General features: G+C 38.6%; 2 protein-coding genes across 4 annotated transcripts; one reads left to right on the plus strand and one right to left on the minus strand.

Moving 5' to 3' along the window:
• Positions 1 to 2,791: 2,791 nt before the first annotated feature.
• On the plus strand, positions 2,792 to 4,791 carry LOC107814990 (CASP-like protein 1E2). Of its 3 annotated transcripts, none has more exons than XM_016640495.2 (3): positions 2,792 to 3,007; positions 3,380 to 3,677; positions 4,344 to 4,791. In XM_016640495.2, exons 2-3 carry the CDS (start codon positions 3,403 to 3,405, stop codon positions 4,702 to 4,704), a joined length of 636 nt encoding a protein of 211 aa, XP_016495981.1. In that variant the 5' UTR covers positions 2,792 to 3,007; positions 3,380 to 3,402; the 3' UTR covers positions 4,705 to 4,791. The 3 variants fall into 3 exon arrangements, with proteins under 3 accessions (XP_016495981.1, XP_016495980.1, XP_016495979.1); XM_016640494.2 differs by lacking the exon at positions 2,792 to 3,007 and adding an exon at positions 3,032 to 3,194; XM_016640493.2 differs by lacking the exon at positions 2,792 to 3,007 and adding an exon at positions 3,033 to 3,194 and having other exon boundaries at positions 3,289 to 3,677.
• A 1,817-nt stretch (positions 4,792 to 6,608) lies between these two features.
• Positions 6,609 to 10,102, minus strand: LOC107814991 (zinc finger protein CONSTANS-LIKE 13). The gene is made up of 4 exons (XM_016640497.2): positions 9,252 to 10,102; positions 8,492 to 8,695; positions 7,970 to 8,244; positions 6,609 to 7,060 (listed from the first exon to the last, which is right to left on the minus strand). Exons 1-4 carry the CDS (start codon positions 9,795 to 9,797, stop codon positions 6,964 to 6,966), a joined length of 1,122 nt encoding a protein of 373 aa, XP_016495983.2. The 5' UTR covers positions 9,798 to 10,102; the 3' UTR covers positions 6,609 to 6,963.
• Positions 10,103 to 10,892: the final 790 nt, after the last annotated feature.

Below are 10,892 nucleotides of genomic sequence, written 5' to 3' on the forward strand. Positions count from 1 at the left end.
TAACACTAAACAATGCAGTAAGTCATTCCAAGCCTGCTCTACCCACACACCTCCACAGTTCAACCGGAATTTCGTCTGGCCCGGTAGCTCTGCCCCTTCTCATCTTACGCATTGCCTCCATGACTTCATCGATCTCAATGTCCCTACAATTACTTACTTCATGGTGACTGTCGGCATTCCTCGATTCCCCAAGTATAGTATCATGATCCCCTTCTTCACTTAGAAGTTTATGAAAATAGGTCTGCCACCTCCTCTTAATCTGGTCATCTCCCATCAAAACTTTGCCGTCATCATCTTTTATGCACCTCACTTGGTCCAGATCCCGAGTTGTCCTCTCTCTCGCCTTAGCGAGTCGGAATAACTTCTTCTCCCCACCTTTGTTCCTTAGTTCCTCATACAGACGAGCAAAAGCTGTCGTCTTAGCCTCCATCACTGCCATCTTCGCCTCCTTCCTAGCTACCTTATACCTTTGACTGTTCTCTCTCTTCTCCTCCTCGTCAGTGCTCCCTACTAACCTTAGGTAAGCCGCCTTCTTTGCTTCCACTTTACCTTGGACCACTGCATTCCACCACCAATCTCCTTTGTGTCCACCATAGTGGCCCGTAGATATCCCTAACACCTCTCTCGACGCCTTTCTTATACAGTCCGCCGTCGTCGACCACATTGTGTTTGCGTCCCCACTACTTCTCCAAGCTCTCATTGCCGATAGCCTTCCTTCCAACTCTTTAGCCTTATCCTTAGTTAAGGCGCCCCACCTAATCCTGGGGCGTCCTCGTACTGACCTCTTCTTCCTCCTTATCCTAATACAAATGTTCATCACCAAAAGCCTATGCTGCGTTGAGAGGGTCTCACTTGGGATAACCTTGCAGTCCTCGCACAACCTTCTGTCGCATCTCCTGAGGAGGAGATAGTCAATCTGAGTCTTAGCCACCGAACTTTGGTAAGTAACCAAATGTTCATCCCGCTTCGTAAAACTCGAGTTTGCAATGACTAGGTCGAAAGCCTTGGCAAAGTCCAACAGCGCAATGCCCCCTCCGTTCCGCTCTCCGAAACCAAATCCGCCATGCACCTCAGTGTACCCACCTGCAGATAACCCAATATGACCATTGAAATCTCCTCCTATGAATAACCTCTCAGAAGGCGGTATACTATGAACAATCTCATCCAACCCCTCCCAAAATTGCCTTTTAATCTCCTCATCCAAGCCTGCTTGTGGTGCGTACGCGCTAACGACATTTAAAGTACCCTCACCCACCACCAACTTAATAGTCATTAGCCTATCATTCACTCGTCTGACCTCCACTACGGACTCCCTAAGATGGCTATCTACCAGGATACCCACTCCATTCTTACCCCTCAGGACACCAGAGTACCACAACTTATACCCATCCACATTTTTCGCCTTCGATCCAACCCACCTAGTCTCCTGGACACACGCTATATTAATCTTCCTCTTCTGCAGGATTTTTGCCAACTCTATGGATTTACTCGTTAGTGAACCTATGTTCCATGACCCAATTCTCAACTTATAGGCTCCCTTGCCCCCTCTACCTCCCCTGCTACCCGACCCACCCCCTGAACCCCACCCCACACTCCGCCCCACCCGAGGACATGCCCTTATTCTATCATCCCAGACTGCAGCCACTACACCTACAACAATCTAGAGAATACTCGCTAGTACACAACGTACACAAATCAAACTAGAAGGAAACACGTGGTAACTAGTATCCTAGTTTAAAGGTTTAACTATTGCGAAGTAAATTAACAGTAATTTAGCTAACACCAAAAGGGAAACAGTAAAACAGGAGGTACCAACTCCCGATAACAAAACCTGTGGCTGATTTGTTGTGCTCGATGTAGTTGTATGCTCCCGCCCACTTCCTACCACCCTTGCTGACACTCGCCCAGGTTGCTCTCCTTAGCCAGTGCTCGTGCGCTCAACTTGTCTCCAATACTCCGAGAATTCCTGAAAACACAGAAAATACCACGACCCAAAAACCAGAAGGAGCTATCGCCGCTACCACTGGTTAGCAAAGAAGCAGAGCAAAACGATTGCTCTTTTCAATTAAACAAATTGGAAAAATCAGCTAGATAAATCAAAGTAAAATCAAGTAAGAGAAAAGGATAATAACTTTGATCTGAACAAAGACACAACAGATCTGAACCAACTTCGAATAGATAATATCTTCCCTATGGAAATGGGAAAGTGGGAATTGAAGCCAAATCCCTAATTGCGTGAAAATGTTTTTGGGGACATAACAATAAGGGATATACTTTTCCGCGATAAACATTACGAGTTGCAACCAAGTTGAGAATGACTGGTTTAATTAGTTGATCATTGAGTTTACATATACGACATATTTTTTGTATTAATCGATTTGGTGTAAATCTGAGATTAGCAACGAAACGCTGTTATTGTTGATATGTACATAACGAATCTAGAAAGGCATCCCCAGATGTTGCAAATGAAGACGAGAACTTCGAAAGGGATCCACATGGAGTTTTCCTGTTTCCACAACAAGGCATCCATCAATAAAACAGTTCCCTGCAACTTGAGCTAGCTGGTGTATGGAGAATTTAATGCAATGAGCAACCAGCCCAAGATAACGTGCATTATTTTCCTTGTTAATTTTGTCTTTGATGTATCCTAATAATTGATGTTCCATTGAATGCAAAGCCCCACTCCATCTAGAAATGTATAGCTGTCCCAAAATCTGAATAAAGAAAGAGAATTTATTGTTGACCACTCTGTGTAAAAATACTCAAATTACAGGGAATTCTCATATGCATTAGGCCGTGCTCTGATCTAATTAAGCATGCACTATATTATAGCATAGACGCTTTAATTTGATAGAGTACTCTCTGTCCTTAAGGAATTTGCTTTCTAGGATTGTGACAAAATTCCAGCTCCGGAAGAATACGACTTGAAATTTCTGAGCACTGAGAAGAGAAAGAAATTCTAATAGGGAATAAATATCATGTAGAACATACAAAACTCTCTGAAAAGGTACACTTTCAGCAGTCATATGAGCTTATTTAAAATTTAAACAGTCTGAAGATTATTAATAATAATGCACCACTCCCTCTCTCTTCTCCTTCTCACTCATCCACACTGCAATACACTATAGTTTGAGAATAAAACTTGGTTGATTGAATTGAATGCAACAGTACTACCCGACAACCGACGCTACAGGGTAAGTAAACAACTACCTCATTTACCCTATCATAATTCATTTCTCTGGTGCACTACTGCTACAGATCTCTATTTAATCTTCTATTCACTTACAGTATGTATCTGCACGCAACCACCTGTCGCTAGCTGCTCCATGATATATTTGTTATATATACTGAACGTTGTCCCTCGGTCTTTATTATCAAGAATTCAGAACTGCAACATTATATATGATGGACACAAATGGAGGAGAACTTGATGGGTGCAGCGAGGAGATCAAGAAAATGAAGACAGTGGAGATAAATAACACAGGTTCTGAGCCAAAAAATAGTTGTAGAAGCTATGAAATGGTGTTAAGAATGATGGGGCTAATATTCACTCTAGTAGCGGCTATTGTGGCTGGCACCAACAAAGATACTCAGGATGTTGCCATAACTCTCGTAGACGGCTTACCTCCTTTGCACCTTACTCTAACTGCCAAATGGAATTATATGTCTTCCACTGTGTAAGCGAATTATTCTAGCATATAATACTATACAAAGTCATCTGCAATATGAGTTCAACTTATTATGTATATTCACAACATAAATAATTTTAATTTTGTAGTATCCTTATACTTTAAACTTAGCAGGTAAATTGTCTTATTATGGATAATTACCAATAGTTATCTTTTATTTGACATAGTTTACAATGTCTTTAAGCATCTTTTGAGCATGTTCAGCTTCCAAAATTTCTGAAGTCCTGGCTACGGCATTATCTGAATGAAATATGACTAGCAGATAATTATTTTGTTACTTGTGGAAAGCGATGAGTGCTTTTAATCAGGTTAACACTTATGTTGCTTGACAAATATTCAATCATTTGAGTATAGAGAGGACAACTGAATCAGTTGTTGTTAATTCTTTGCTAGGAAGAAGTCAATTCTATCTAAAGCAAGGGGATATCGCTCTAATCACTAATGTAATTTTTCGTAATAACCTTCCTTTTGATGTCTATGTTGTAACTTTTATAGCCACAATACGTCCAAATAAAAAAAAGATTATATTTTTTTGGAGTACTTTTCCTATTTGTTGCGCTAGAGTTCTTCCCTAGAGCTTTAAACTCCTCATAAAAATTATTTGCAGTGTCAGTGTATAAAAGTTAAACGATGTTTTATGTGGATTAACGACAGGTACTTTGTGGTAGTGAATGCAATAGCATGTGCATATGCAGCAACATCAATGGCGTTTCCAGCTCTAAATATGGGTGGAAGTAGAAGAAATTGGGCATGCTCTTCAATGCTTGTTATTGCTCTAGACCTCACAATGGTGGCGCTGCTCTTCTCGGCCAACGGGGCTTCAGCTGCAATTGGAGTCATTGCACTGAATGGCAACTCTCATACGCATTGGCACAAGGTTTGTTACGCTTTCAAGAGATATTGCATCCAAGGGGGAGCTGCTCTTGTTATGTCTATGCTCGGTTCATTCTTCTTTCTTTGCCTGGTGTTGCTCCTCCCTTTGAATCTTCACAGAACAGCTTCTCTAAATATTTAAAGCAGTAAAAGGGTGTTGCATTTATAAGTCCAAAAGAGTTATATGATGGCCCTCGAATTTGTTAATGAAAGCAGCAACTTGTACTCATGGTCGCTCTATTTATGTGTTATTTATCAGCTATATTAGTATGCTACACAGCCAGTACATTGCAATTTGAAAAAGCTCACTAGCTGATCTAATTAATGAACTACACTAATACACCTACCATTAATCAATGGTACTATTGCCACAGAATTTCACAAATATTATCAGCAACGCCGGCAAATCCCTGCCTAATTGGGCAATGCACTGGGCTTTTGATCAATCTTAGTCTGCACCCACGGTCTTTAATTCCAACTATATAACCTTTATCTCCAGTTCATATTAGTCTTTTAAAGTTTTCGATCACCTCTTAAAAAAGACATTCGATATTCTTAATCAAAAGCACTACAAGGCGCAGCCCGGTGCATAAAACTTCCCGCATTTACATAAAGTAAAGGGAAGGGCCGTACCCCAAGGGGTATAACGTAGACATCCTACCCATTCATTAATATTATGGCCTGTTTCCACATCTCGAACTCGTGATCTATAGGTCACACAAAGACAATTATGTCGTGGCTCCAAGGTTTCTCTTGTTAATCAAGAGCACTACAAATAACTTAAATTGCTTTGATACCGCAAAAGAATTATACCCCGTCAGCGTATATAACTTAAATCCGGATCTTTATAAGTTAGTCATGGTGTTGAAGCAATTCTCGTCCTTCTGAATAACGTAAGTTGATTATTATATCACGTACTTTGTACTCGTATCTCTTATTAAAAAAGGTTGAAATTCTTTCTAGCATTATCAGTTCACCTAACACCATATCCAGTGGCGGAGGTTGAAATTCTTTCTAGCATTATCAGTTCACCTAACACCATATCCAGTGGCGGAGGTTGAAATTCTTTCTAGCATTATCAGTTCACCTAACACCATATCCAGTGGCGGAGGCAGGATCTCCACAAAAGGGGGTTCAAAATTTTTTTTTGTTGATAGTGGGATTTGAACCTATAACCTTATAAAGGTTTTGAACCCCCTTGACCACTAAACTACATTTTTAAGTTGTGTTAAGAGGGTTTAAAACTTAATATATAGAGGTAAGAAACAGATTTTGCTTTATATATGCAGTGTAATTTTTCGACGATGTACCCCTCCCGCCCCTAAATCCGCCCCTGACCATATCTTGATCATATCCTGGAGAAATGGATCTGAAGCTATACTTCCTACTATTGAATAGCAACAACCAAAAATACTACTAAGGGAATTAATAAGTCAAAATTAATGGGGAGCAAGAAATCTTCAAGCCCATTAAGATATGCATCCAGAAATGATACGCTCAACGTGGCACGGTTGCAGAGCAAGAACATAAATATTAAACTGTCCCACATTAATACGAGAGTCACATCATATGAGTTGTCGTCTCATTATATATCCTATAACGCCCATTTTCTTAACATCATATGAAAGTTAAGATTCAATCCATGTTATTGTGTTTAATTTCCATATGTAGGACTCGTGCTATGGTAACTAGTTTTTAGGGTCCAGTTCAGCTCAAAGTCCATTTACTTAACAAAAAGAAAAATGATAAGTCGTCTTTGAGTTGTGAAAGGGAAAGAGGAGGTAGTGAAGAGGTTGATGTTGGTGCAAAGAAGCGCATAATTAACCAGCAGAACTTTTTATCAACCTGCCTCAAGAGTCGATATAATTGAAATTCCATCACATCTACAGAATAAATGACTAGAACTGGAAGAAAACAATCGCAAGTTTCTACTCATCACGCTCACACATGCGAAAAAGAGGTCAGTACAATCCACTCTAATTGTTTAAATGGAACTAACAAAAAAAATTCCAAAAAATATATGAACCAGCTGTTTAAAACACAGAATGCAGAAGTGGACTAATTTGATTAGATACTTCAATGAGTTATGAGCTGAACAGCAAAAGCCTACATACCACAGCAAGCTATAGATAAAACATCTATACTAAATCTCACTCTTTTCTCTTTCTTCTCTTAGCACAGCTACATGATTTATCAACTTTTATCTTTACAAATTATTATAGGTACATGCTGAAAGAAAGGATTCCCTATTGCCTCTATAGATGCGGAGAGCTGATAAAAGATTTGAACAATGCACATGACACAAACTAACAAAACCTTCATTACGGCAGACCAAATGAACCGGCAAAATGTCCTGGATTGTTTGCTTCCGCAACCTTATTTGGAAAAAGAAGGTTTGACATTACTGATGCATGTCCATCTTGGCAAAACGCCCCTTGATTCTTGTCCTACTTTCTGCCCGAACCTTCCTTGACACGTACCTAATATGCTTCTCATATCTTGATGAAAACATCTCAGTCAAGAAACATGATAGTTAATAAAAAGACAACACCAATCAAGACAGAATGAACAATAACTGGTCCATAATGTCTTAAGAGCCCATCATAAAGCATCTCCTATTTTGACTTTTTGAACAACAGGATCGTAGATAAATCATACTTTGGATGCAAGATTGAGTTTTACATTGTCATAAAGAAAGCGCGCTTGGATGTGCTCTAAAAAGATAATTTGAGTGTAGTACATGTCTTGTGGAATGAAAGCAATGTCACAGAATCTAGTCAATGTAGCACTAAATATGGAGCTATATAGGACATTATTGACATCATCAGGAACTTGTTGAACACAGGATTTATAAACATCTATTCACAATTAATTTCAAAGTGCCAAACAAGCTTAGTAGTCTTTTTCGATAACTTTCTGCTCCTTTTCAGATTGCCACTTTTCTTCTTCATTACTTGTTCTCTGAGGATAAGTTGGTAATTATGATTATCTGAAGATCAGATATATAACATTCTATGCCCCCAAATCGTCCATCCTATAATATAGTGAATGGCTCCGATGGAACTATAGTACCACAATTTGGAAAGGAACTATAGCCATTCGATGATTGAGAGATGCCGACAGTGTTACATCAAGAACAAACAACCACAAACAAATTATATCGTTCAGGTATGTAAAGTGTCTTGCCTATTTGTTGGACCGGAACTCTAACAGTTTAAACAGAACATATCAGGTGCAAATAACCCTTACCCAGTAAGCTAACACCTAATATGCAAAACATTTAAAAGATAGCAATAAGAAATTTAGAATATTTAGACTTGAACATCACAGGAGGCCTATACACTGATACACCACAGACTTGAAATTTGAAAGGACTAAACACAGAATGAAAAAGCGAGTGTCTATACCTCCTTGTTTTCTTTTTCTCCTTGTACCGTGAGACAGCAGTTTCTCTTTCTTGGCTGTTTAACTCACGATGAGCAACTTTAGGTACCATTTGGAATGTTTCAGCAATGGAAGGATTATGAGATTGTTCTTCATTTGCTCCACCAGAAGCATCACCAACATCTGAATCTCTGTCGGGAAGTAAACACTTTGTTTCAATGAAGCAATCTGCTAAAGAAGAAGAAAAGCCTTGATCTGTGAATTCTCCAGTATCACTGCACCAGTTAAAGGCACTTCCCTGCAGGCAAGGACCAAGATTATGTGACGTTGAGATCACATTACAAAAAAATAAGTTTGATTGTTCTTTTTGGTAAATCATAAATGTGATTAGCAAAATAAGAATCTTAACAGCCAAGTTGCACTACATACAATTTTTGGTACAAAAAATAAACTTATACTATTACTTTTTGAACTATGCCATGTAACAAGACCAACAGAGAATGAAGAAAGAAAAAGAAATTGTGCTTAGGTAAAAGAAGGTTTACCTCAGAGGAAGGAACTACAGCGTGCTCTGAATTCTGCATAAATCCTGAACCTTTAAATCCCAAATGACGATTTTGGGCAGGTTCCATGAACTGAAATGCTACAATATCATCTTGATCATCACTAGAATTTGGTTCCAGCTTTGATAGTTCACGAAGCTGACTAAGTATTTCTTCCTTGTGTTTCCCACATGCAGCATTTCGGTTCTGCTTTCAAAAACAAATAAATAAATAAAAGAAGAAATCACAGCAGTTTTTCTCTCCGCTAAAGGCTATTTAGTAGCAAAAAAAGAGTATCTATTTTATTAGCACAAAAAACTACAGGTTTTTACACTGTAATTTAATCTACACTCCTTATTGTCTAGGTTACTATTCCACTTCTTCACTCTTATAAACAAATACCTAAACAGTAACTCGTCTTGGACAGAACTCCGTAGCTTTGGCTAAAATATTCACTTAATTTATGTATAAATAATTTATCCGGAACCTCATTAAGTTGCTTTTTCTGAAATTTGGAACCCATAAACTTAAAAGGCTCCCCTCCGAGTAAAAACTATTTAGACTATGGTAAAGTCTTATTTATAATCCTGTAAAATATGGTGCAAGATAAAACAGATATTCACCCCAGTAAACACCAAATGGTAGAGCAGCCAAGAAAACACTTACAAGAATAAAAGCAAAATACTAAACTCTATAAGGATAGACAGGATGATTTCACACTAGAAAGAAAAAGGAGCTAAAAGGGTCTGTGAAGAGTAAGAACCTTGGGCAGAGGAGGAACCCCAATAGCTTGAAAATTATGTCCAGAATCATTAGGAGCAATCAAATCATCAAGACTAACAACAGAAGGAGTATCCCAAACAAGCCAATCAGAAAAGCCATATCCTCCTCCATCTGAAGTAACAGAGTCCCCATACGAAAGAGCCTTCTTCCCCAAATCTTCAAATCCAAGAATTGACAACAATTCAGATACACAAGGACACCCTGTAAAACCTTCAAGTGGTCTCCTTTCATGAGCAGGTGAAAGGGACAGATTATGAGATTCCCAATCACAATTCTGACAGAAAACACAACTGTCCGTACAACACAATATAGAAGCTGGAGATGAATCACAAGAATCACAGAGCAGCCAACGTGTATGCTTAGTGAAAAGCTGATTAGTGGAATGAACTTCACGGTCACAGCTAAAACAGAGCTTAGCAGAATCTGCTCTACAGTATAAAAGTGCAGTATTTTCACCGCAGAAATCACAGAGCCGCCTTTGTGGCTGCTGATTCTGATCTTCTTGATCCTCTTTCAGTTCAGTCATGTCTGTTGGTCTTTTGTGTGTGTGTGTGTGTGTGTGTGTGATGAAATATGATATGATTATTTAATTGTAAAGAAGATACAATTTGGTGTAGAGGTGGGAGGAGTCTCTTGGAAGATTAGAAAGTATTTCTTATTTAGGCAACCAGTGGTTGTGAAAAGAACAGAGTGGTTATTAGGCACAGAAATCTTATCGCTTTTCACAAGGGTGGTTGGGTCCCCCATAGAAGAGGAAGATATCTTCCGAAGCTTGTAGCTCTTTTCATTCTTTGTTTATATCTCCACCAGATACGTTGGACTGACAACGGGGATATTGGTGCAACCATTTACGCACATCATATATTTACACCAAATGTGTGGACGGAGGCATAAATCCAACTACGGGTTGAAATTAATAAATTTATTAAATATATAAAAATATTAAATTTAAAACACAACTATTAGCAATTGAAGTCGTTATTTTAAAATTCAGAATTCAGTAAAAATTCTGGCTCCACTTTTACTCCCACATTAACTAACTCTGTCTGTGTGAGTTTGCTCATGTCTCGATATAACAACAATAATAACAAAGGATAATTTTATCCAATGGGTCGATGTTGTTATTGTTGTTGTTGTTGTATTGAAACTTTAACTTACTTGTCATCAGAGGCATAGCCATAATTTCAATCTTATGAGTTCTGAATTTTTGAATCACGATTTCAAGTGTTAATAATTGGGTTCTATATTGTTTGAGCAAAAGTTATTGAATTCGGACTCCAAGTCCCGGAGAGATAGATTGTTGCCATTGTACCTTGGTCGTCAAAAGGGGCACGAACAACCTTAAAGTACTGTTCCATGTCCCAGAGGTCTTCGAGCGGCTTGTGCCTCCGTCCCTGCTTGTCATACATATCTCACTGTTTTGAGGTTCATTAGCAATTCGAACTTGTGTGCTAATACGGATTTCAAAAACCAAATACCAAGTTCTATTTTCTCTCACTTTTTTTCTTTCTTGTTCTGCAGGCACAATTCATGACATATTATTGACTGTGCAAAAGTGAAGTTTAAGAATCTTATGCCCAAATATTATTCTAATCAAAATTTCACCCGATTAAGATGATTA

The sequence above is a fragment of the Nicotiana tabacum genome, chromosome 22, assembly GCF_000715075.1.
Source record: "Nicotiana tabacum cultivar K326 chromosome 22, ASM71507v2, whole genome shotgun sequence".
Classification (NCBI taxonomy): Eukaryota; Viridiplantae; Streptophyta; class Magnoliopsida; order Solanales; family Solanaceae; genus Nicotiana; species Nicotiana tabacum.

Bases quoted from the DNA above. Each gene is read 5' to 3' on its own strand.
- LOC107814990 (XM_016640495.2), top strand. From the start codon at position 3,403: ATGATGGACACAAATGGAGGAGAACTTGATGGGTGCAGCGAGGAGATC. The intron at 3,678-4,343 runs GTAAGCGAATTA...GATTAACGACAG, and splicing joins AATTATATGTCTTCCACTGT to GTACTTTGTGGTAGTGAATG.
- LOC107814991 (XM_016640497.2), bottom strand. From the start codon at position 9,797: ATGACTGAACTGAAAGAGGATCAAGAAGATCAGAATCAGCAGCCACAA. The intron at 8,245-8,491 runs GTAAACCTTCTT...CCTTGCCTGCAG, and splicing joins CTGTAGTTCCTTCCTCTGAG to GGAAGTGCCTTTAACTGGTG. The intron at 7,061-7,969 runs GTATAGACACTC...GTTTTCATCAAG, and splicing joins GAGAAAAAGAAAACAAGGAG to ATATGAGAAGCATATTAGGT.